Source organism: Terrapene carolina, unplaced genomic scaffold (assembly GCF_002925995.2).
Source record: "Terrapene carolina triunguis isolate 2854851 unplaced genomic scaffold, T_m_triunguis-2.0 Scaffold95, whole genome shotgun sequence".
Classification (NCBI taxonomy): Eukaryota; Metazoa; Chordata; order Testudines; family Emydidae; genus Terrapene; species Terrapene triunguis.
This window is the reverse complement of record NW_020664446.1, coordinates 14,821,704-14,849,148: the sequence shown is the minus strand read 5'-3', so window position 1 is coordinate 14,849,148 and position 27,445 is coordinate 14,821,704. Positions and strand designations below refer to the sequence as shown.

The following is a 27,445-nucleotide window of genomic DNA, read 5'->3' as shown; positions in this document are numbered from 1 at the left end:
TACAAACATCTAATAGATTATCATTAAATAGATGGATTTATTAGAGCCTAAGCTTTCGTGGGCTACAGCCCACTTCTTCGGATGCATCCGAAGAAGTGGGCTGTAGCCCATGAAAGCTTATGCTCTAATAAATTTGTTAGTCTCTAAGGTGCCACAAGTACTCCTGTTCTTTTTGCAGATACAGACTAACACGGCTGCTACTCTGAAACCTGTCATTAAATAGATGGTAATTGCTGGGTTATGAAAATTGAATGTTGTAAAGAAGCAGTTACATGTAACTAAATACTCCAAATTTAATTTTTTTATTTGTAATCTGCTAATATCAGTGGGAACGGAAGTATAATCCAAACTTGTTTTGGCCTAGGACTTTAAGGATCTATTTCCAAAAGCACGTTGAAGCCATTAGGCAAGAAAAATGAAATCCGAGCCTGCTGTTTTGTAATTCACAACTTTGTTGGTTTTAAATGTACTTCCGTATTCTAATTCCATATTAAAAGAATATTATCAGATAACTAAATTATCTACAAAGTACTACAGACCTCAAATTCAACTTGAAAAGAAAACCTTAACTGCTTTGCATACTTCAGTACATACTGTATTGGAGTTCCTAGAATTTGGAATGCTCTTTATATGTCATCTTGCATTAATGCAAAATTATGACTGATATTTTTAAACTCTCAACAGTCAGGAAATTCAAACTTGTACTATTTTGCCTCACTCTAGCTGATAACTTTAGCAGTGTATTTTAGATATAATTTTATTTCTAAGGTAGCTATCATCATGGAATCTAAAAGCACAATACTGTATGTACAATGTGGTTCTTAAGATGCTATTGAAACATACCTTTGAATTTCCTCAATTTTATGTTTAAAATTTCTATCAGAATATTGCAGTCATAACTTTTTTCCTTTTGATTTCTTTATTTTTAAGATAGTTAAAACTAGACTTTTCCTTCTTTCATGCAGGCTGTATGTTTTGAGTGTGGGGAGAGGTGCTGAGACTGTGCTCTAGGAATGCTGACATCTTCATCACCGCATTTACTTACCACCTCCTCTTAATTTAAAAAATGATGCCTTCGTTGGTGAACTGAAGAAGGCAGCTTTTCTGTTTTCTTCCTCTGGTGTCATGCTCCATCAAATGAGAGTTTATGGGCATCTGTAAATCCTAGGCCTGGTCCAAAAACACAAGTTGCACTGGTTAAACTAAAATCAGTGCAAAACCAGACCATGCCCTGCAAATGAGGGAAATCATTTTTTGAGACTGTAAAGAAGTATTAAAATGCCAATCAAGGTATTCAACATTTATACATAAGAAACTGAAGAAGGCAGTTAATGTTTTCAAAGTTTTTATATTTCATTCTCAGCAAAATAATGCTCTAAAAGTTCTTTCAGTGTTGTAAGAACCCAAGTACTAGCATGGATAACAATACTAACAGTCTCTTGTTTAATAATGCATATGCCTATTCTATTGTATGAAAACCTATACTGTGGTATGTAAATATTTGTCTGTAGTTTTCTTTTGTCCTTAATCACCTAAATACTAGTATATAGGTAAATTGAAAGCTTATAGTACAGTTTCTTTACACATCATAATAGCACAAGATTTTTCTTTAACATACTATACAGCTACAGAGTTTCAGCTCAGAGACTATTTTTATAAACGCCTTTATTCAAAATTACTGGCACGCTGGGATATGGCATTCAAAATAATCTATTCCAGGGAAAACAAAGTGTTTACATTCTTGCTGTGTTTATATACTCCTCAGCTTCTTGCATGGAAGAATTTTTAGTAGCTTCCAGAGGTTTTTTTTGGTTTTGTTTTTTTGTTTTGGCTGGAAGACTTGTAGAAATTAGATTTTCTGTCCTTAATTGTCTTAAACAGAAAAACAACCCCTCCCCCCCCCAATATGGCCCTGTAAGTATATTGCTTTCATTCTTTGTGCCTGATAGTTCTGTTAATGTATTTTGAACTAGTAAAATAGTCCTGTTTATGAAAAAGTGAGACTTTATATTTATTTTTATCAGGTTCAAGCCATTTTTTCCATTTCAAGTTATGTCACCTGAGGAATATGAAGATCGGGATCTCAACATACAAGATTTTCCATTGACAGAAGGCCGACTTAAAATTACCTTAATAGAATGTACAAGGTATGTCCTATCCTCCGCTCTGTCACTCTTTCTGGACTAAGTAATTGTTAGTGGTTTTCAAGTACATGATGTTCTTGCTAAGGCTGTTTTGATACAAGAACACTGCAGCTTCATTCTCCTGGTTGAACTCGTACTATAATATAGCTTTTTTTAATGAAAGATTCTCTTAATGATCAATTGAAACATGGAAAACACACTCTACGTTGTTTTAGATGATTCTGTGGATGTATATAGATAATTTTTCTTCCTCTTTGCTTTTGGTTGCTTAAGTGTTAATCTGCTCCTACTGCTTATTTCCCCCCCGCCACACCCCCCATCAAGTAAGAATTCATAGGTTCATAGGCTTATTGGTGACTTCATAATTTAGTTGCTGTGGAAGTGATCTTAACATTGAAAAACAAAAGTCTAAAGCAAGTGAAACTTGTTTTTGTGAAAATGCCCTCAAATTCATAAAATTTAAGGCTGGATGGGACTATTAAATGATCTAGTCTGACCTCCTATATATCACAGACCATTACATTTCACCCAGTTCCCCAGTATTGAACCCAATAACTTTGGTGTTTCACTAAAACATTCACCAGCTCACTGCTGCGGCAATACAAGCTATACGAAAGAAGAAGACTAAAGCATAACTTGTTTTTTGGGAAAATATGTTTTAGCCAGGCATCTAGGCTTAATTTGAAGGCATCAAGAGACAAAGAATCTGCCACTTCCCTTGATAGTTTTTTCCCCGTGGTTAATTACCCTCATTGTTAGAAATTTGCACCAGATTTCTCATTTGAATTTCTGTCTTCAGCTTCCAGACATTGATTTTTGTTATGCCCTTTTCTGCTAGATTAAAGAATCTTTTAGTATCTGGTGTTTTATCCACACTGAAGGTATTTATATGCTCTGATCAAGACAGCTCTCAATCTTGTTTTTCATAAACTAAACAGATTGATATCTTTAAGTCTCTCCCTATAAGGCATTTTCTCCAGTTTTCAAATCAATTTTGTGGCTCTTTTATACCTTCTCCAGTTTTTCAACATCCTTCTTCAAATGTGGGCACTGGATACAGTATTCCAGTATTGGTCTCACCAATATCGTATACAGAGGTAAAATCACCTTTCTACTCTCCTGTTTGTTCATCCAAGGATGATATCAGTCCTTTTTGCCTCTGACAACATGTGTTCACAGTGAGATGTAGAGTTGCTTGTTCAGTATGACCCCATGATCCTTTTCAGAGTTACTGCTTTCTGGGAGACAGTCTCCATTTCTCTAGTTATGATCTCATTCTTTGTTCCTTGATGTGTAACTTAGCATTTGGCTGCATGAAAATACATTTTGTTTGAATGGGCCCAGTTTACGAAGCAATCCAGATTGTTATGCATATCTGCTCTGACCACATCGTTATTTATCAATCTGCCAATCTTTGTGTCATCAGCAAATTTTATCAGCAGTGATTTATTGGTGATGAAAATGTTGAAAAGCATTGGGCATAGTATGAATCCAAGTCACCTCCATTCAATGACAATTCCCTAGTGATTGCTATTTTTTGAGATCTGTCAGTTAGCCAGTTCATAATGCATTTAATGTGTGCTCTATTGATATTGTATCATGCTAATTTTCAAATCAGAATATTGTGCCTTACAAAATGCCTTCTTACATCTGCTCAATTACATTTACCAACCAAATTTATAATCTCATTGGAATGAAATCAGATTTGTTTGACAAGACCTATTTTCCACAAAGTATGTTGACTGGCTCTGGCATTAATTGTATTCTTGTCCTTTAATTCTTAATCAGTTGAATCCCATATCAACTGTTCCATTATTTTGCCAGGGATTGATGTCAGGCTAACAGGCCTATAGTTACCTGGGTAACAGGCCTATAGTTACCCTTGCCCTTTTTAAATATTGGTGCAACATTAGCACTCTTCCAGTCACTGAAATGTTCCTAGTATTTCAAGGTTTGTTAAAAGTTAATATCAGTGGGCCAGCGATTGCCTCACCCCACATTCTTAGCACTCTTGGCTGCAAGTTATTCAGGCCTGCTGATTTTTAAAATGATTATCCCTTATAGATGCTGTTTAACATCCTCCACAGTGACTAATGGACTGGAAAGTACTTCCTCATCCTTATGTAATATGAGTACATCATCGTGTTCCTTTTCTAAAACCAGCACAGAAATATTTATTGAACACTTCTTTTGCCTGTTCTGCACCACTGTTAATACCTTTACCATCTCCATCTAATAATGGGCCTATACCATTGCTAAGATTTCTCTTGTTCCTTATATACTTAAATTCCTTTTGATCATCCTTAGCCCTGCCAGCTATAGATTTTTCCCTTATGTTCTTTGCTCCCCTTATCAATTTTCTACAATTCACAATTTCTAATTTATATTGCTTTCTATTTATACTCCTTTTTTCCATTTGTTATGTTACTTTTTTATTTCTAATTTATGCTTTCACTTCACCATGGAATCAGGATTTTTTTTTTACCCACAATTGTCTTCATTCTGGATTGTGAAATTGTGGCTTTTTGGCCACCTAGAAACTCCTCTTGAACTCCTGATTTTCATTCATGTTTTTCATCTGAAGTTTTCCTTCCAATCAATTGTGCTTATAATTTTCCTCAATTTAGGAAATTAGCCCTTTTGAAGCACAGCCGTATGTATCTTGTCTTCCGACAATGGCCAATGCCAGGTGCTTCAGAGGGAATGAATAGAATAGGTAATCCTCAAGTGATCCCTCTTGTGTTGCCTATTCCTAGTTTCTGGTAAACAGAGGTTAGGGACATTCTGAGCATGGTATTCCGAGTTGCATCCCTGATCATCCTGCCTAATAGCCATTGATGGACCTATCTTCCTTGAATTTATCTAGGTTGTTTTTTTAACCCTATTTTGGCCTTCACAGCATCCCCTGGCAAGGAGTTTCACAGGTTGACTGTGTGTTGTGTGAAGAAGTACTTTCTTCTGTTTGTTTTAAACCTGCTGCTCATTAATTTCATTTCGTGACTTCCTAGTTTTTGTCTTTAAGAGAGAGAGTAAATAACACTTTCTTATTCACTTTCTCCACACCCGTCAAGATTTTATAGACCTCTATCGTATTCCTTTTTAGAAGTCTCTTTTCCAAGCTGAAAAGTCCTCTTACTGTGTTTTTTAATTTGGGGCATACAGTTAATTTGAGCCTCTATTATGGTGTTCTTAAAAAGTTTCCATCCAGCTTGCAATCATTTCACTTCTGGGACTGTACCTTTTTAATTTCTGTTTAACTAGCTTCCTCATTTTTTATGTAGTTCCCCTTTCTGAAGTTAAATGCTACTGTAGTGGGCTTCTCCCCTGCTCCCTCCAGGGATCTTAAATTTAATTATATTATGGTCACTGCTAGTTAGTGGTCCAGCTATATTCACCTCTTGGACCAGATCTTGTGCTCCACTTAGGACTAAATCAAGAATTGCCTCTCCCCTTCTGGGTTCCAGGACTTGCTGATCCAAGAAACAGTCATGTATGGTGCAAATAAACTTTATTCCATCCTGAGGTGTTGTATCCAGTCAACATGGGGATAGTTGAAATCCCCCATTATTATTGAGTTTTCTATTTTTATAAACTCCCTATCTCCCTGAGCATTTCACAATCATCATCACCATTCTGATCAGGTGGTTGATAGTATATCCCTACTGCTGTATTCTTATTATTGAAGCACAGAATTTCTATCCATAGCGATTTTATGGTAGTTTGGTTCATTTAAGATTTTTACTATATTTGACCCTATGCATTCTTTCACATATAGTGCCACTCTGCTGCCAGCATGACCCATTCCATCATTGCTATATATTTTTGTGACAAAGTGGGAATGAATGTTCTTACAGTTTTGTCTGAATACTGTGTATGTGCCTCAGTTTCTCCTGTGTTACTCAAGTGTCTAGGTGGTGAGATAAGGGTGTGTGATTGTTGCAGAGACCCCTGGAGGGCAGGTGTGACTGCCGTCTGGCTGCCCGGCCACAGACAATGACTGACACTCTGTAACCTGGCAACTGATGGCCGAGGCTATCCTCTGTACTGTTGGCCTGAGAAAGAGATGAAGGAGGAGGGCAGGTGGGCGTGACTGAGGCTGGGCTGCTGGAAGCTGGTCAGTCTCCTGGTTGGGACTCAAGGGGGTAAGCCTAGGACTCTGGGCTCTGGATTCCGTCTCCTTCCGTGCCCCCCCCCGCCCCCCAAGATGGACTTTTTTGTAACTTCCTGCTTTCTGTGCTAATAAGATCTGTTCTGCGCTGTGTTCCAGACTACTATATCTTGACTTTAGTAAAGCTTTTGATACTGTCTTGCATGACCTTCTCATAAACAAACTAGGGAAATGCAACCTAGATGGAGCTACGATAAGGTGGGTGCAAAACTGGTTGGAAAACAGTTCCCAGAGAGTAATTATCAGTGGATTACAATCATCCTGGAAGGGCATAACGAGTGGGGTCCCACAGGTCCTGTTCTGGGTCCACTTACAAAGTTTGCGGACGATACCAAGCTGGGAGGGGTTACAAGGGGTTGCTTTGGAGGATAGGAGGATAATTCAAAATGATCTGGACAAGCTGTAGAAATGGTCTGACGTAAATAGGATGAAATTCAATAATGACACATGCAAAGTACTCCACTTAGGAAGGAACAATCAGTTGCATGCATACTAAATGGGAAATGACTGCCTAGGAACGAGTACGGCGGAAAGGGATCTGGGGGTCATAGTGGGCCACAAGCTAAATATGAGTCAACAGTGTAACGCTGTTGCAAAAAAAGCAAACATCATTCTGGGATGTAGTAGCAGTAGTGCTGTAAGCAAGACACAAGAAGTAATTCTTCCACTGTACTCTGCGCTGATTAGGCCTCAACTGGAGTATTCTGTCCAGTTCTGGGCGCCACGTTTCAGGAAGGATATGGACAAATTGGAGAGAATCCAGAGAAGAGCAACAAAAATGATTAAAAGTCTAGAAAACATGACCTATGAGGGAAGATTGAAAAAACTGGGTTTGTTTAGTCTGGAAAAGAGAAGACTGAGAGGGGACCTAACAGTTTTCAAGTATGTAAAATGTTGTTACAAGGAGAAGGAAGAAAAATTGTTTTTCTTAACCTCTGAAGATAGTACAAAAAGCAATGGGCTTAAACTGCAGCAAGGGAGGTTTAGGTTGGACATTAGGAAAAACTTCCTAATGTCAGGGTGGGTAAGCACTGGAATAAATTACCTCGGGAGGTTGTGGAGTCTCCATCGTTGGTGATTTTTAAGAGCAGGTTAGACAAACATCTAAACCATCCCTGACAGGTAATACTTAGTCCTGCCACGAGTGCAGGGAACTGTACTAGATGACCTCTCGAGGTCCCTTCCATTTCTATGATTCTTTGACTAATAAACCCTTCTGTTTTATTTCGCTGGTGAGAGTCACTGCTGACTATGAAGTTGAGGGTGCATGGGCCCTTTGAGGGGCACATAAGGCTTCCCCAGGTGTCCTATCCATGTGGATTCGCTGCGAGGAGCTCACGGCATGGAACAGGGGTGCTGAATGCTTTGAGGTTAGACTCAAGGAGGTGCTGAAGCCAAGGAGGCTTGCCCTAGTGACAGTGTGCCCTGAGGGGAGTCACCCTGCCAGAGGGTCCTGTCTGACTTCATTCAGAGCGGTACCAGAGCACCAAGCTTGTGCACTCCATGAGAATTTTGTACCCTGGTATTACTGTGTCCTATTGATTATCATCATTCCATCAAGTTTCTGGGATGCCTATTATAACAATATGGTCATTTAATACAAGGCACTGAAGTTCACCCATCTTAGTATTTAAGCTTCTAGAATTTGTATATAAGCACTTATAAAATTTATCACTTTTTAGCGATCTGCCATCATGTGATGTAATTGAATGGGCCTTTTTTTTTTTTCATTTGACTGTTTTTCATCACATCCTACCTGTACTTTATCATCATCCATCCTCTCCTCTTTATTAGGATATAGAGAATCCCCATTAATAAATCTTCCACTAAGGGATGTCTCTGCCTGAACTGTGTGCTCCTTTGCACCTGTTAGTTTTCTCCCAGCCCGTAGTTTTAAAAACTCCTCATGATCACTGATCCCAAGGTAGGCAACCACCTACTTTAAGTCCAGTATTTAATTCATCTTTATCTTTTCGTTACCTTGTGTTGGGCGTAATACTTTCTAGATACTTTTCTTACACAGAATTTTCAGAAATTCTAGTGTTGATTTACTACTGGCTGCATGAGACCTCCAGCATATGTTTTCAAAACTGAAGTCCCCCATAACAATACAACTTTTTTTCTTTCCAGGCATTATAGACAGATGCTTAAGAAGTAATTTATTCTGTTCTCTGGTTTGATTTGTTGTTTTGTAACAGATCCCCACCAATATCCCTTCCTGATCTTTAACTAGCACGCTGATCCACATGCATTCAAGATCCTGTGGTTCTGAGTTATAAATAACTATTAAAATCAGTAATGGTGTCTTTAGAGTCCCCACCTCTTACTCACATGGTCCTTCCTAAACAGGTTATAACCAGTGATTTTAATATTCCAACATGCAAACTGTCCCACGAGGGTTCAGTAATGCCAATTATATCAATTTTCTTAGTGATGAGTATTTCCAGTTCCTTTTGCATGTTACCTAAACTCTTAGTTTTGATATATAAGCAGCTGAAAAAATTCTTCTATTCCCATTCTTTGTCACATCATAGAATCATAGAATATTAGGGTTGGAAGAGACCTCAGGAGGTCATCTAGTCCAATCTCCTGCTCAAAGCAGGACCAACACCAGTTAAATCATCCCAGCCAAGGCTTTGTCAAGCCACGCCTTAAAAACCTCTAAGGATGGAGATTCCTTACCACCTCCCTAGGTAACCCATTCCAGTGCTTCACCACCCTCCTAGTGAAATAGTGTTTCCTAATACCCACTATCAGTTCAGTTTGTTCATGGCACACAGAGTTAGATTATTTTGTATTTTCCTCCATAGCACCCTCCCCTTGCATTGTATATTATCACCCTTCCAGCTGCTCCAGCTAGTCTCTTGCCAAGAAGATCAGCCCCTTCTCCCCCCACCTGTGAGAGGCATGTCATGCCATTCATAAAGCCCACTTTCAGGCTGGAATCTGACCAAATGTTTCAGAGAACAAAAATGCACAGCCAACAGTTCAGCTCCAGTATTTTCTGCCTTCTCTCATTTGTTGGCTTTGAAGGATTTTTGAGAAGGTCACTTCCTCTTCTTCAGCTCCCTTGCAAGATCCCTGAAGTCTTCTATAATCTGATACAAGTCATTGGGCAATGTGTGGAATTCATAATCTCCTCCAAACTTGCAGTTGAACTAAGAGCAGTTCTTTATTACTTTCTTGGCACCCTCACTCTCCTAGAAGAAGATAGCATTGTACATGTTTGAAATGTATGGAACGTTTTATCTGGAAATGCTTTTTTAAAAAAAAGTACAGTATTTATATTATTTTGAATTACAATGCTATGTTAGGTTACTCTTTGCATTCCTAATGACATCATAATTCATGATAATGAAACTTGAGTAGACTGTCAACAGAACCTCAAAAGGTCCTTAAAGCCATTTGATTTACACGTATTCCATTGCAAATTTGAGACGATTCTAAACTATTTAGTTGAATTTGAAAAAATAGCACCTGGCACAAAATAAATTGCTGACTTAGTTAATGCTGCTATTTAAAATTTAAAAACTTGAATTCTCGCTAGTTTTTTTTATGTATTCAGTGTGTGTTCTCTTTTAAAAACTTCCTTAAAAGTAAAGGTTTCAATACTCAAAACAACCAGGCTGACACAACTAGAAACTTGTTCTCCAATTTGATGCAAAAAGTGGTGTGACCCAAGTGGAAGTTTCTGCTGTGATGAATGTAGGAATTGTCTGTAATATTTTATGAACTATCTGTATGGCTCTGTATTAATAATTTTGGTATTGCTACTCAGTGAGTACAGAAGGGTTAAAATGATGCCCCTGAGTCCGAGCCAAAGACATGAAGTGTTTGTATCATGTAGCTGTCTGGGGTGATATGAGTGGCCCATTAAGGATTGGCTGGAACCCAGGCACCTCAATAGAGGATCCAGAAAGACTATGGGGAATCCCAGTTGACACTTAACAAGGGGAAGCTCACAGCAGATGGAACATGTGAACTCAGCATGTGTGATGGTGCTGCCCGTAGGAGCCAGCTGAGGTCACTCAAATAGGGTGAACTGCAAACAGAACGGGACAGACAAACCCCAAAAGCTGGTGGATATTCCAACACTTAGATTTATCAAGCGAGCACAAAACAACTTCTGTATTACTATACAGGTTACTCGGAAGTCCAAACAACGCAGTTCCCTTAAAGTGCCCAGCCTCAGGCCTCCATCCAGACACACACGTGAGATATGATGATGATTACTGAGAATCTTATCTCATCATATAAAAGAAAAGGTTCTTCCAATCCCAAAGGATCAGCCACATACCCAGGTTCAATTATAACTTAGATCTTACCCAAAATACACGCTTATAGTCAATTCTTATTAACTAAACTAAAATTTATTAAAAAAGAAAAGAGAGAGTGAGTGTTGGTTAAAAAATCAATATACATACAGACTTGAATTCAGTTCTTGAGGTTCAGATACATATGAGAGATGAGTTTGTAGTTGCCAAAAGTCCTTTTAGATATAGTCCATAGGTTATAGTCCAATATCCATATTCAGGGTGACTCCAGTCAGTAACTGGGGATCTCAATCCTTATGGCTTATGATTTTCCCCCTCTTGAAACCCAAAGCAGATATGAGATGAAGTAGGATCATGGTCCCAGGGTTCTTATACATTTCCAGCAGCCTTTCTGTCTGAGAAAACAATAGGCCTAACTCTCCTTCTTCCAAACATCCTGGCAATTAGCACAGGGTAATTTATCCATTACACAGTTCAGATACAGGTTACCACAACCTTCAAAGAGACATATAGACAATAATACTATTTCACTCAAGTATCATCATAAATGTTAATATTCCTTTTTTTTAATCTTTGAATTAAAGCTATAGCAATAGACAAGACTTGTTTGCTTGCATCACAAGACCTGAGCAAACACCTACCCTTCTACCTCTAACAATACAGACTTACATTTCAAAGCTCTATTCATTTACCTATCTTCCTAACCAGTCTCTACAGGTCAGCCATGGGTCAGGTCAGTGAGTTAATTAACTCTTTCTGGCCCTGTCACCTTTCAATGAGATATTATATTATACTCATAACGTCACAGCATGTCTTTGCAGCAGGAGGATAATGAACTGAGAGGTGACAGGAGGCTATGGTAAGAACTGGGCTCACAGGGGCTCTCACCTGGAACTAAGACAGAGGGATAGTCAGAAAAGGAAACAAAGATGGTTCCTACGGGAGTGTGGCTCAGGGGAGCCCTGGCTTTAGCCAGTATGAACACTTGCGTCTCTGTGCTAAACTAAGGACTTCCCAATACTGTTTTCCAATTGACTAATGAACCACCTCTGTTTTGACAAGGCAGCATAAAGTCACTGCAGATACTTGCTGAAGTGCATTGATCTTAGAAAGGGATAAAAGTCTCTGAATAGGAGTTCCCTCAGTCGGACTTTCTGGGCAGAGCTCATGAGGAGAAACAGGCACACTGGAGGTTTGGTCTTGGAGGCATTGAAGCTGTGTGACCTAACCTTGTGGAAATATGTGCCTCCTTGGCGACACACTGAAAGGGTCCTCTCAAGAGACTGCTTAAAGGCTGGGGCATATCACCGCTCCTGTAAATCTGTGACATCTGCACACTGCTCTACCAGTATGCCTCAAATCTGACCTATTTATTTTTTCCAGTATATATAAAAACCCTGTCCTAAAACTGTGGGCATGAACTGAACTCACCAATTTTTATTTATTGTATTATGAATGCTGTAGGTGACAAGCTGCCCACCTGGGCAAGTTTGGGCAGTCATGGGTGTTCTGGAAAGGCCTCAGATGAATAATGTCTGTGTTTTGATTCAGATATGAATACTTGACATTTGACTTGCATTTGTTTGTTTTGAATACACAAGCAAACCAATGACTGCCATCATATGAAAATAGACATCTTTGGTATGCGGAGAACTGTCTGCACTTCCTTCCTGCTGGCTGCTCACAATTTCATTGCTCAGACCCAGTACAGCCTATTCCCTCCCTCCTCCTTCATCTCTGCTGAAGAGCTCGTTCTTTTTTCTGTTTGCTGGCTTGCTTTCTTTATTGAGTTCCAGGTGTATTGTTGCAGGGGATGGGTGGTGAGAGAAAGTATCTTCAGTCTCTAGTTATGAGACCTGCAACTACTGATGGCACACCCAAGTTTCTCTAAAACTTGAGCTTAACAGTTGGCTGTTATCCTTCAAGTCCCTGTGCATGTGACTCCTACTTCTGCTGCACGTGTACCCTTTGCACAAGAGTTCAGAAGTTTTGCAGCTGTGTCCCCTTGAGGTTGTGCAGGTGCCCTTCACACCCTCACTCCCCATCCACCACTCATTTTTCCTTCTACCACCCTTCAACAGAGAGTCCGGAGCAGTTACAGTTCTCCTTAGCATAGTTCACGAGTTTGATTTTTTCCATATAGGTTAGATTTTGTTTTTCTTATAGAATTTTCTTTTTTAAGCCCATTGCCCTCTCCCCCTCCCCCCCCCCCCCCCCAAAAGTGTTAGTTTTAGTGTTTTACCTTGAGGTGAGCCTCGCTCACCACATTTTAAGCCCTGTCAGTCATGTAAGAGGGTTATTTCCCTCTTGGATGGGCTGACACATGCCTTTGTTTAGGAGAGAGTTATCCCCCCTCAAGGTGTGCAGCGTTTGCAGAACTTTTATAGAGCACATTCAAAATTCCAGGGAATATGGACCAAGGCTTCTCCTGACTGTGAGTAGTCTGAGAGACCTCAGTCAGACTTGGACATGCCACAACTGCAGAGGGAGACACTGCACTGTTGCTGAAATATCAGCCCGCCGGTGTCCCAACTACATGAGGCAACTCTGAGTGCTAAGCCTTCTCAGAGGTCTCATCCTCTGACAAAGAGCTCTTAATCCCTTCCACTGGAGCAATCAAATAGCCCTGCTGCCCATAGGACTAAGGGATATACTGCCAAATTATCTGGTCAGCAGTCACTGTGCAAAAGAAAGCTGGAGTCCCACTTAGCAGAGGACTCGCATAAGTCAGCACTGATAAAATCTGTTCCGAATTCAATCCTGGTACAGGATATGCAGGTTCTAGATCCAGACTACTGCTGCTGCTGCTCCTCCTCATCGTTTCGTCGCAGTGGTCCTTCAAATGGCTTCTCAGCCCCAGTGCACTTAGTACTGCAGTATAAATGCATCATGTCTTGATTCCAGCTGATGTCTTGGTGTCAGCAAAAGTTCAGCCTAATCCCTCAGCATACAAACAGACTGAAGCTGTGATGTCAGACCTTTCACTGCCAAGCTCTAAAGAGTACCTTTATAGTACTGGAAGTAAAGTCATGGATGTACTCAGTACCAGGAACATCTACTTCTTTCATGGACTCAGCTGACTTTGGGAATAGCTCCTGAACCCGACTCCTCTTTATTAGATTTCTCCGCTTTTTCAGATAAATCAATCTTTTTCCGAGCACCCTAGAGTGTCCATCATGAAAAATCTCTCTGCGATGTCATGCCAAGGGTCACGGACGCCCACTGCCTCACCACTCTACAACAAGCCTGCTGTTTCAAGACTTAGTGCCTTATGTAGAGGACTTATTTTTGTCATCCTCTTCATCTCCTTGAACACACAGCAGAGGGCTATTGCTGGAGCCTCCATCCTTGCCAGCTGTTTCAAGGAATATTGCATAACAAGAGAAGTTCCCTTGGGGCCACCACTTTTGGAGCTTTACCCCAGCAACCTCTTTTCACCCCATGGGGCCCAGCACCCTGGGCAAATATGCCCTACCCATATGGGTTTCAGGCTTGGCCGTTCTGGCCTCCTTAGCTACATCATCTGGTACCCCAAGCTATCACTCCTCTGTTCTCCAAAGGCAAGCACCTAAATCGCTCAGAGGAGCCCCCAGAGGCCGGACCCCTTCCAGATGACACAGATTGCTGCAGACATTCAGCCTTCTTTATTTGATGATGAGGGAGGAGAAGGTCCAAACGATTTTCTCCATCTGGGGACATCATCCCCTTCTCCAGTTGATGCCACTGTTTCTTCTTGCCCCTGGCTGGGGACAACTTTAAACTTTAAAACTTCACAAGAGCTTTTAAAAAAATGGCAGAAACTCTAGAGGTGTCCTTAGAGTTGGTTCAAGAGAATTATACAAACTAATTGATACTGCTGCAACCAGCTATGTAAGGCCAGAATAGCTTTTCCAATTAACAAGGAAATCCTCAATTCTGCAAGGGAATTATGGGCTACTTCAGCTTCTATCCCAGCAATCTCAAAGAAGGCAGAGCATCAATACTAGATTCTCCATAAGGGTTTTTAATATTTTCATTCACATCCAGTGCCACTGTCCTTAGCAGTCACTGCTGTAAATGAAAGGTCCAAGCCAGGGATGTTGAAACAGTTTGTATAGTGGGGATGCTGAGAGCCATTGAACCAAACTATAAACCCTGTATATGATGGAAACCGCTTCGAGCCAGGAGGTGTGGCAGCACCCCTAGTTCCAGCACCTATTGTTCAAGCAGGGATTGAAGTCTACAGCCAGAGAGAGAGAGTGCCCCAAAAGGTACATCTCCTTGGTTAAAAAGTGTATTAGCATGTATTCAGGTCAGAGCTGCAAATTGTTCTGCTTTGCTAACCAAATGTAACTATATGCAATGGAGAAGAGCTTCAGAATTCTCAGACAGGTTACCACCAGATTTTTAAGAAGAATTTTCCTCAATCTGATTCTCTGAGCAGACTATCTCTAAGACCTCCTTCTAAACAGCTCTTGATTTGGCAGGTATAGGGCCTAGATCAGTGGCTACAGGATTTGCTATGAGAGGAGGCTCCTGGTTATTTGCATCAGGACTCCCCAGGGAAGTTCATTCAGCTGTACAAGACCTACCATCTGATGGGAAAGATCTGTTTAGTCCTAAAACAGATTAAATGTTGCCCTCCTTGAAGGATTCTTGGGTAACCTTCTGATCTTTGAGTCTTTATACTCACAGTTGTTAGAGGAAGCATTATAGACCTCAGTTTAGTTCCAGACACAGATCTCAACTGGAATTTTCCTCATGTTCCTACCATTGCAAGCATTTAGATCAGTTAAGAGTTTGAGGTTCCATAAAATGACTGGTTAGAGCCATCCTCATTGTCTTTCTCAGTCACAGAAGCAGAAATTTTGAGAGATTGTATGTGCATCTATACCTTTCTTCCCTTGTTTGGTTCCCACCTCTCTTCTTCAGAAAAGCTTGCACTGTAATTTCATCAGACTGATGGTGATTTTTGCTGGTTTTCCAAGAGGGGTATGTCCTTCTATTATATACCATACCCTCCCTGTCCCTTTTGAGGGACCAATCTCACACAAGTTGCATGCAACAAGAAAGAAATTCTCTACTGGAGCTGGGGACAATAGAAGTAGGTCCACCAACTTCCAGGGGGAAAGGATTTTACTCCCTTTACTACTTCATACCAAACCAGGAGGACTGGCGTCTACAGTAGATCTGACTCGTCAGTCTGTATGCTTCCAATGCCAACTTCTCATGGTGATTCTTACCTCTAGAATCCCCTCACTGGATCCAGTTCAATACCCTCAACCTACAGGATTCATACTTCCATGTACTGATACAGCCATCACACAGGAAGTTTGTGGGCAACCACCTTCAATTCAGAGTCCTCCCATTCAGCCTGTCAACTGTACCTCATGTATTCACAAAATATATGTCTGTGGTAACAGCTTATTTAGGGTGTCAGGGTATATAATTGTTGAGGTATGGGTACAATCCAAGACAAATGAGTACAGCAGGTCTCAGGTTTGAGAGTGCTGGTTCTGTCTATGTTCGAAATTAGGCCTCAAAAATCAACCAAAAGAAATCACATTTGATTCTGTTTGTCTGTCAAATTCATAGGTGTGTGACTGGACTCTAGAACTGCAAAAGCCTATTTTCCAGAAGAGGTTCCAGAATATATGATACCTAATATCAGAGCTCCAGTTGCATCTACACATCAATAAGGATCTGCCTAAAATTACTGGGTCACATGGGTTCATGTATTCATGTTACTCCCTTCACCAGACTCAGACTAAGACTTCTTCAATCCTGGATCAAATCAGAATATTGCCCAAGCACTCACAGGATGAATCAGTGGGTTGCTGTTTCCCCAGACAGTCCTGTTTTCCCTTCAGTGGTGGTTAGACCCAGACAATATTAATTGGGGAATACCCTTCACTCCACCCGCTCCCGCCAGGACATTTAGTTACCAATACATCCAGGAGAGTCTGGGGAGCCTCACTTGGACCAATTCTGGACTCATGGCCTTTGGTCAAGAGCAGACTTGTTGGTTCACATAAATGTTCTGGAACTGAGGGCAGTGTTTTGGTTCTCAAGTTCTTCCTTCCTCTTCTAGAGGGTTGAACAGTACCAATTTAAATGAACAGTTCTACAGCCATGGATTTATATAAATAGGCCAAGGGAGGCAAGATTGGCTTCTTTCCAAGAGGCCATTTCACTATGGGAGGTGGTGCATTCTACATCACACAGATCTCATAGCTTTACATCTCCCAGGAGAGACAAGTATCTTAGCAGATCAACTAAACATGAAAATTTCATACTGTCCTGAATGGTCTCTGAAGGATGTCAGTCTAATGCAGATTTTTCAGATGTGGAGATTTTCATGGAGAGACCTCTTTGACCAGAGTGTGCACACCTTGTTTTTGTTCTTTTTGGCTGGGACAAGATTCAGTGGCAAATGTCTTTCTGATTCCATTGTCAGGCCATCTAGTTTATGCATTTCCCTCAGTTTCCGTTGATCCCCAGAGTATTGAAGACGGTAAAGCAAGACAAGGCACAGATGATCCTAGTGGCTCTATCACATCAGTTTTAGTTTTCAGACCTGTTACCTTTCTCCAGTCAACAACCCATAACCCTACCACCTCAGGTGGACATAATATCCTAGCATTCCAGTCATATATTTCATCCAGACCCCGCATCCTTTCTCCTGATATCATGGAGACTCTCTGGCTGATGCCAGCAGCTAGGGGATGCTCAACTGATTTATAGAGAATCTTTATGGAAAGCAAGAAACATTCCACTAGGAAGACGTATATTGCTCAGTGGAAGTGCTTCTCGTTATGGCGGAAGATGACTTTATGACCCTTTTCAAGCATCTATTTTGGTAATTTTGGACTATCTATTATCTCTTAAACAATCTGGCCTTTCTCACAGCTCCATTAAGATTCACTTGGCAGCAATTTCAGCCTTTCATTCTCATATTCAGGGTTCTTCAGTTTTTCTCACCCAGTGCTCAAAATGTTTGAGAGTCTTACTGAGCATTTCCACCGGTAAGGAAAATACCACCTTCTTGAAACGTGAACCTAGTCCTTACCTCTGTAATGGTACCTTCCTTCAAGCCCCTATCATCGTGCTCCCTTGACCACTTTCAATTGAAATTGAATTTTGGTGGCTATTTACTCTGCATGCAGAGTAATCAAAATCCAGGTGGTCACGACAAACCACACTGTCTATATTAAAAAATTGTGTAAGGGGAACTGAGGCTTCATCCAAAATTTATTCTGAAAGTATTTTTGGACTTTCCTATCCAGTTACCTGTATTTTTTCCAAGACCTCACTTTTCTCCTGATGAAACAAAATTGCATATCCTAGATGTGAAAAGGACACTTTTTTGTACTGCCTTAATAGACCAAGACTGGCTAGAAGATCTCCTAGACTTTTTTTTTTTTGGATATGGCAGTTCATCTAAAGGTAGACCTCTTTCTGCTTCAGGAATTTTGAAATGCACCGTAGACTGTATCAGGGTAACCTTAGATATTAACAAACTGCAGCTCCCTGATCAGGTTACTGCCCATTCCACCAGAATGCAGGCCTCGTCTGTGGCATGCTTCATTAAAGTTCTGATCACAGAGATTGTAGAGAGGCAACATGGTCCTTGGTGCACTTGTTCACCAATCGTTATTTGCTAATATCAACTTCTAGAACTAACGCACAGGTTGGCAGAACAGTCCTCCAGTCATTTAAAATGAGCTCCTAGTCCCCGCTCCCTGGAATGTTGAACTACTGGCTAATCACCATAAGTGGGAACCAGATGCACAGGAATTTAAAGGAGAGAAATCAGTTACTCAGTTTGCAGTAACTGTTGTTTGAGATGTTCTTTGCATACGGATCCCACAGCCCACTCTCTGTCCCCACAGCTCAGAGACTTCTCTTGGGATCTTTGGATGACAAAGGAAATTTGAATGGTGGACAGGATTGCTCTGCCCTTTATTCCCTTCAGGGGAGAGTGACGACATGAAGGGTATATGCGCGACCTTTATGGGACACAACTTCCAAACGTGCACACCAGTAGTAGGATCCAAAATTGTTCAGCTTAACACCTGTCTTCTCCACATGATAAGTGTCCCATCCTAGGTTGTTTCATCAGCTAAAACCTGCCTGCTTGAACCATTGCTCTCCTCATCTACCCTCTCTGTTATTTTAGCTATGACCCCTAGCCTTATTAACAGTCACTTGGCTTCAGCACTGAACTCTGCCTGGCATCAGTGATACAGTATTTACCTGGCAGGGGAGATACCATTATCACCAAGGTGGTTTTCCCAGGGTGAGGCTTATCCATTGCACTCCGGGTGTGCTGACCCCTGTGACTTCTCCGAATGCAGGAAACTCAACTGCAGAATTTGTGATAGTGTGGGACTGCGTTCGTGCTTTCCCCTTGAATTAAAAAAAAAAAAAAAAAATATCAGTGATCGTCTTTACCAATCTTGATCACATTCAAACACAGAATGCTGTTGTCCTCATTACCAATTCTCTGAGAAATGCAGTTCCATAAAATTTAAAAAGAACCCTCTTATTACTAGTGACAGATCAGTAATGTTTAGTTTCCTTTACGTATTAGTAAGAATTGGATCTTTAAACTACATTAATAAAGTTTTGGGATAATATTTTGCAAACCAAAGGATTTTTGTTCTCTACTGCAGATTAGTAATTAACACTCTTTTCACCCAAATCAGTTTTTTGTGTGTGCGCACTTATGCACTGCATTTAGAGCTAAGCTTAGTATTCACCCCCCATGAAACTCCTGAAAATTGCATTTTTTTAAATGTTGCTTTTTTTTTTTTTATTTTATTTTATTTTTTTTTAAGGAGAGAGGCCAAAGAATAGAGGAGGGGCCATAGTAGTAGTAATATGCAGGATTATTTCCCCCCAATTTAACCATTGCTAATAAAAATTTAACTTCAATAACTGAGACTTCTAGGTGCTAGGTAATAGATAATAAAAGTTGTAAATTAATGTTGACAGGGCAATATGATTTTTTACTACTGCAACAATAATATATTTATTTTTTGATAAACATTCTAGTTAATGTTTTAAGACCAAAGCAAGATTATCTTCCGTTTGTTAGCTCTGTTTGAGTATGTTCTCAAAGAATTGGAAGAGCAAATAAGTCAGACTGACGTCTTCATAATCAGTTTTATATTTTCTTTGGAGGGTGAAAAGCAATTCTAATTCTCCAGCTGTGAAGCTTTTCATGTTAAACTGTAGAGACTAGTTTACAAGTAAGACATATTAACTTGATTTTATTATGGGGAAAATAATCTTTTTAGACTAATCTGCTAAACATAACATTTATCTACATAGGTTCACCTTTGTAAAGCAAACAGGATTAAATGATTACCTTTCATTATCTTGGAATATATATTATGCTATGTAAAATAGTAGTTTAAGTATATGACCCTTGGATAGGCCTACTTGACAAAACAGCCCTAAAATGGAAAAACACAGTAATACGTGGCAACAGCACAAAGTACATGTTGTTCTTTTTAAAGAATTTAGAACAAAAATTGAATCTACTTTGAAACTACTATAATCCAAGGAATATTTTACGATTTCTAAAATATCAAGGGTTTAAAAGTTACTGTAGCTTAAAATTAGAAAAATAAACGTTTGTAGATATTTCTTTTTTACATGTTCCACATGTTCAGTCAGCAGCCAATAAACCTGTATTGATATAGGTTTTCTCCTCCACCTTGCCTGGCTGCTAGGAAGAGGTCATTGGTACCATAGGACAGACTGCCTGCTCTCCGTTTCAGTGCCTGGCTCCACCCCAGCCCAGAGCAGCCATTACAGCAGGGGTGGGCAAACTTTTTGGCCCAAGGGCCACATCGGGGTTGCAAAACGGTATGGAGGGCCAGGTAGGGAAGATTGTGCCTCCCCAAACAGCCTGGCCCCTGCCTCCTCCCATTTCCCGCCCCGACTGCCCCCCTCAGCACCCCTGACCCATCCAACCCCCCCTGCTCCTTGTCCCCTGATCGCCCCCTCCCAGGATCCCTGCCCCAAATGCCCCTGGACCCCACCCCCCATCCAACCCCCCCTCCCTGTCCCCTGATCACCCCCTCCCGGAACCCCCTGTCCCTAACTACCCACCCCCATCCACCCCCTCCCAAGCCCCTTTCAGACTGTGGCCCTGCGAACATGGGTGGAGGACTCAGGAGGAGCAGGGGCTGCTGCGCAGTCGGAGAGAAGCGGTGGTTCCCCTTCAAAGCGCCGCTTCTCTCCGGCCGGCTGTGCGGCCGTCCAGTGCTGCTCCTGAGTCCTCCGGCCGCGTTCACTGCGCTCCCGCCACCCGCACCATCTGCCTGGTCTCCTGCCCCCACAGTGCAGTCCTCCCCCCCTCTCCCCCCCGCGGGGGGTGCGCTGGTGCTGAGCTGCCCGAGTGCCTGGCCCTGGGGCCCCCTGTTGTTGTGGGGGGGCCATGCCAGGGCACCCTGTGTTCACCCATGAGCCGCGCCGCCCGGCGTGAGCCTGCCACACTGCCGGCACGGTGAGCTGAGGCTGAGGGGGGCGGAGGGGCCGGGCAGGACGGCCCCGCGGGCCAGATGTGGCTCGCGAGCCATAGTTTGCCCACCTCTGCATTACAGGCCTCATCCCTTTAGCCCTGGGCTGAAGGGAACATTCTCAATTACTCTGTTGAGGTGGCACATGTACACGCTGGTCAACTGTAGGAGCTGTGAGGGGATGTAGAATGCTTAGTGAGGATGGAATCTTTGGAGATTTTAGCTGCTAAAAATCTGAAGTCTCTACTGAAACTGCAATTTTTCAAAGTCTAATACAGGGGTAGGCAACCTATGGCACGCGTGCCAAAGGCAGCATGCGAGCTGATTTTCAGTGGCACTCTCACTGCCCACGTTCTGGCCACCATTCCAGGTAGCTCTGCATTTTAATTTAATTTTAAATGAAGCTTCTTAAACATTTTAAAAACCTTATTTACTTTACATACAACAATAGTTTAGTTATATATTATAGACTTATAGAAAGAGACCTTCTAAAAATGTTAAAATGTATGACTGGCACACGAAACCTTAAATTAGAGTGAATAAATGAAGACTCGGCACACCACTTCTGAAAGGTTGCCGACCCCTGGTCTAATAACTTGGCCAAATCTGGGTGGATTTCACAGGGACAGCAAAAAGCACATCCCTCACACAGGGCACCTCCTGCCAAATTTCAAATCCTTTCTTCAAAGCATGGGGTGATCGTGGGCAAGAGCTTTTCAATGAAGAACTTGCCAGAACTTAACATGGGCGAAACTTACATTTCCCTGTCCTCATTCTCTGAAATGATGAACTATTTTGGCTGAAATTTTCCAAAACAATTCAACTGAAGCAGACACCCGGTATGGAAAACTTCAGCCCAAATGGCTAGTGTGGAAAAGTTTTATGAGCAACTGGTAACAGGGTCTTAAACTGGGAAGTGTTGGGTAACTTTAAAAATAGGCAGTGCTACCAGCCTTGCCTATGAAAATAAAACAAAACCTAACCTTCCTATTTTTAAGAAAAAGTTTGCAACTTCGTTCTCCCTAGCTTCATCCCTCTCTCCTACTTTCCCTTATTGTGCTATATTGAACTGAAATTGGGAGATCCTTGGGGAAGAGACATAACTCTCTCTCTCTCTCTCTCTTCCTCTCTCTCTCTCCCTCACCCCTCCCCCCCGCAAAGCACCTACGTAGGACATATTAGACACCGTGGTCAAAATTTTCAAAGTCAGAAGGAGTGAGGGGGCTGCTACTCTCTCTGGCATTTGGATGTGGCTGTGCCTTTACCTCCTGCGTTTGTAATCAATCACAGACACAGATTGAAGTTCCAAACCAGTCTTCCTTCCTAAGGTCTGGTTTAATGCCTAATGCACAAAATATATCCCAATGCCTCTACAGGATACCTGTCCCATTTCCCTCTTCTTAGGGACTACAAAAATTTCTTCTAAACAAAAGTTATACAAATATTTATTAATTTTCACTTTGTATTATGGTTTCCCCAATACCTTTTCCTATGTTTTAGAAGTCCACTTCTTGGCACAGAGGTTCCAGGCAATCACTGTCCCCAATTCTAACCCTAACCCTAAACTTTTCTCTAGAGAAACCTTAGCCACTGCGGTTCCCCTTCAGGCTTCTAAGGGTATGTTTACACCGCAATTAAACACCCACAGCTTGTCCATGTCAGCTGACTTGGGCTCAGGCTGTGGGGCTGTAAAGTAGTGGTGTAGACGCTTAGGCTGGAACGGGACCCCATGAGGAGGGAGGATCCCAGAGCCCAGGCTCCAGCCTGGGCCTGAACGCCTACACTGCAGTTTTACAGCCCAGCTGCCCAAGTCTGCTGACATGGGCCAAACACAGGTGTTTAAAAGCATACCTTAGGGTATGTCTACACTGCAATAAAAGACCTGCAGCTGGCCCACATCAGTTAACTCGGGCTGTGGGGCTACAAAAGTGCAGTGTAGATGTTTAGACTGGAGCCTGGGCTCTGAGACCCTGTGTGAAAGGGGGAGGGTCTCAAAGCCTAGGTTGCAACCTGAGCTCGATTGTCTACACTATTTTTAGCCCCAGAGCCTGAGCCCTGTGAGATTGAGTGAGCTGACAAAGGCTCTGAGACTCGGTGCTGCGGGTTATTTATTGTAGTGTAGACAAACCTGAAGTGAAGAGACAATCACTCCCCACAGTGAGGGAACTGGACCTGCCTTTTATATTTTGTTTTCCTCTTCCCATCAATCTTTGTAGCTTACAGATGCATAATTTGGGAGGAAAAATATAGGCGAGAGTTGGACATGGATTGGTCTTAAAGACCCAGCTACCCTGTGACAGAAGTTGTGGTGCTTGTTTCTTCTGAAAAATCAGATTTATATATTCAAGTGCTGAAATTTAGGCATTCATATTCAAAAAATATTGGCCTGTACAAATAACGAAGCTCTCCAAAGACGGTACGAATGGGCCTGGACCACCTGCATGACTCCTGTTGTAATGACTCTCTACTTAAACTCACAGTTGACTTCTCTGTCTTTGTAAGTTTCTAATACTTTTCAGTTGTTGACAGTGACTCAGATTTTTAAGTCTGATTTATAAAAAAAGCTTTAGCATCGAAATGTATGTTCAGCTTTTAACAGTTAACAAGTAGCAAGAAAGGGACAAAGATCCTAAAATCTCCTCTAACATCTGAAGTTAGAAAAGGGAACAGAAGACAAACACAATGGTTTACTTGGGATGGCTTTAAGGAAAAAAAGAAGGCAAACAAGGCATGAGTTTGTGGGTCTAGGTAATCCTTTGCCCAAACATAAACTAGGTATTGTGTAATCAAACAAGGACTAATCAACTGAACTGGAGCAGGGGAAGTAATCAAATCAGTAGTGTCTAGACAAATGAGTGGTAAAGTTGAACTGCAAGTGAGTTATGACAACAGTTGCTAGACATAAACAGGAGTTGGGGGAAAATTGTGATGGATGAACACAGCACAAACACGTTTGAACTCCTTTGCTTGTAAATACCACCAAATAAATTGATCTATAAAGGGTTAAAATGTTTTTTCATTCATCGCTTATTTTAATACCTAATTAATCTGTAATTTAAAGGAAACAACCAAATCTGTTTTGATACCGGAGGCTTCAAGAATAGCTGTAATGATTGGTATTTATATATCTTTGAAATAATGGCATACCTGTTCACTCGAGCAGAAATCTGGAGTTGGTAAAGTGACTTTATTTGTGAAAGGGAAAAGTCCGTGAATGAAGTAAATGTTTGTTAAAGTGGGAGGAGGGATTGGTATCCTATAAATAATATGCTCAATGTGATTATTATATTGAAGGTACTGGCTAGTTCCCTAAACATTATTTTGTTAGCTGAAAATTGCTTTGCTTTTCCTAAATCTCTAGCAGAACTATCTTTTTTTATTTTCTTCGCCTCACTGATTACAGAAACAAGATTGCAGACCAAAATGACTTTGGATGTATGCATGTGCACCTCCCATTGAAGCCAATGGGAATTATGACTGGGCTGACTTTGGCCCAGATCTTAACTTTCCTTCCACATCTAAATTATTAGAACCTATTAACAACTGTATCATATGCAGTGTTGGGTTTTGTTCCGAAAGGCTGATAGCCTGGTTACTGGAGTAATTCAGCATCTGTTACTTAAGAAATTGTCATTTTGTGACAGCATTTTGCTCTATTGCAGTAGGTTAATACTGGCTTTAATGGCATTACTCTAGATATATTCCAGTGGTAAATTAGAGCCATATTCAACTCTTTCATTTCTAAATTTGCAATTTTAGCGTTATCAGATAAATGTTTTGTATTTTTAATAACTGGCATTCCTCATTAAATAGTTGGCATTGCTCAATATTACATTTCTCTGTGCTTTCATTTTGAGGGTATTTTTGGTAGATAAAAGTTGTACGTAAGTGTCAATGCTGACATGTATACATACATTATTTAAGACTATGGAGATAGAAGAGCAATATCAGCAAGTAAACCAGTGTCCTGATCTCATCCTCTTGTCCCTGAAATAAAGATGAGAATTCATGCCCAGAAGAGAGAGAAGTATGATGAGAACTTAACATGTGAGAGACTGTTACAGACTAACTGCAAGAAGTGCTATATATTGCCAGACATCACTATAATGGGGTAAAAAGATGAATTATTATTATCCTACGTAATGCTACTCACATCTTCTCCTCCTCCTCCCCCCCTCGACCCCCCAGATCCTGATAAGATTCGTAAGCTTATTCTTCATATGAAGAAGCTGTAAGAAAGTTATTACTATTAAAGGTATTGGAAGACGAGTGCCAATTAAAAAGCTATGGGTCAGAGGTTAGCTAGAGGGGGTTTTTCTGGGATTGGTGCACAAGGGCCCTTCAGATACTAATAGTTATTAGTGAAACCCTTTCTAACAGGTTTTTGACACTTTCTTGAACATGACTGTATAACCGATAACCATGGTTCAGAAGTGTTGGTTGTTCAGGATGAGTGGAGATATGTGAATGTGGTAAAATTTTAATTTTAGCTATGAAATAACTTCCGCTGTGGGTTTCTAACTTCCTTTGTCTTCATTCTTGTTCCCCTTCCCCCCACTTGCACTTAAATCGTTACATTATGTATCTTTCACCAACTTCAAGATCGCATTGCGCAAAATCCAAGATATGCATGTGTATTGCACAGTTCACTAACTTAAAATGGAGGTACATTCCTTGAGATGCAGGTACATTCAGGGCCCCCCTGTTCTGAGGCCTCGCCCCACTCACTCTATCCCCCCTCCCTCTCCCCCACCCTCACTCACTCGCTCATTTTCACCGGGCTGGGGCAGGGGGTTGGGGCACGGGAGGGGGTGAGGGCTCCGGCTGGAGGTGCAGGCTCTGAGGAGGGGCTGAGGATGAGATGTTTGGGGTGCAGGAGGGGCTCCGGTCTGGGGAGTGGGGTCGAGGGGTTCAGAGTGTAGGAGGGAGCTCTGGGCTGAGGCAGGGGGTTGGGGTGTGGGAGAGGGCTCAGAGCTTGGGCAGGGGTTGGGGTGTGTGAGGGGATACGGGCTGTAGGCTGGGGGTGCGGACTCTGGGGTGGGACCAGAAATTAGGGGTTCAGGGTGCGAGAGGGGAGTCTAGGCTGGGGCAGTCTAATTGGGTGTAGGGGGGCGTGAGGGCTCTGAGGTGGGGCTGGGGATGAGGGGTTTGGGGTGCAGGAGGGGGCTCCAGGCTGAGGCCGAGAGGTTTGGAGTGTGTGGGGATTCCGAGGTTGGGGTATGGTAGGAGGCTCAGAACTGGGGCAGAGGGTTGGGGTGCGGGCTCTGGGGTGGGACCAGAAATGAGGGGTTCAGGGTGTGGGAGGGGAGTCTAGGCTGGGGCAGGGGGTTGGAGTGTGGGGGGGGCATGAGGGCTAGGGATGAGGGCTTTGGGGTGCAGGAGGGGACTCTGGGATGGGTCCGAGGGGTTTGGAATATGTTCAGAGGGGGCTCAGAGCTGGGGCAGGGCTTGGGGTCCGGGCTCTGGGGTGGGACTGGGATGAGGGATTTGGGATGCAGGAGGGAGCTCCAGGCTGGGGCAGGGGGTTAGGGTACAGAAGGGGGTGTGGGTTGTGGGCTCCGGCAGAGAGTTTGGGTGTGGGAGGGGGCTCAGGGCTGGGGCAGGGGTTTGGGGTACAGGAGGGGTGCAGGCTCCGGGCAGCACTTACCTCTGACGGCTCCCTGGAAGCGGCAGCAAGTTCCTAGGCGGTGGGGCGGCCATGGAGCTCTGCATGCTGCCTCCGTCCACAGGCACCATCCCCGCAGGTCCCATTGGCTGTGATTCCCGGCCAATGGGAGCTGCGGAGCTGGCACTTGGGGCAAGGGCAGTGTGTGAAGACCCTCTTGCTGCACCTATGCGTAGGAGCTGAAGGACTTGTCGCCGCTTCCGGGGAGCCGCGCACCAGGTAGGGAGCCTGCCAGCGCTGCCAACCAAACTTTTAATGGTCCGGTCAGCTGTGCGTATTCCTGTCAAAAACCGGACACCTGGCAACCCTAGATCAGGAGTATCTAAACTTCCTAGAACAGGCTGGCATCCCAGGATTGTTTGAGCTGTCCATCCTTTTGATGTGAATATATTGATGGTTATGAAGCTTACTGTAAGTAAGATCTGTTGGAGGAGACCTTGGAGACCGCTCTGCACAAACCGTAAACATCCAGCAGTTCTTATCATAAGACAGTGGGTTTGCTCCAATTTCAACCCCAAAATGTCCCATCTGTATGCTCTCATGCAGCAAACTTGAGTGCTGCTCTCCACCCCAGAGGTCACTGAATTTCATTTATTGTGCATGTTATCAAGTTTGAGAAGCTCTTCATCATCTTTTGGGTTAAGATGTTATACATGAAATAGGTGTGTGTTAGTATTATTGTG

The 27,445-nt window shown here is 42.2% G+C and overlaps 1 protein-coding gene and 1 non-coding gene across 2 annotated transcripts in view; both read left to right on the top strand.

The window, feature by feature from the left end:
* The window catches only part of PDZD8 (PDZ domain containing 8), a 128,905-nt gene that overhangs the window by 29,984 nt on the left and 71,476 nt on the right, over nucleotides 1–27,445 (top strand). The window contains exon 2 of the mRNA XM_026651054.2: nucleotides 2,025–2,147. Coding sequence (XP_026506839.1) covers nucleotides 2,025–2,147 — 123 coding nt within the window. The remainder of the gene's footprint in view (nucleotides 1–2,024; nucleotides 2,148–27,445) is intronic.
* LOC112117319 lies at nucleotides 18,814–18,977 on the top strand. The gene has a single exon (XR_002908958.1). It is a non-coding gene; the product is annotated as a U1 spliceosomal RNA (small nuclear RNA).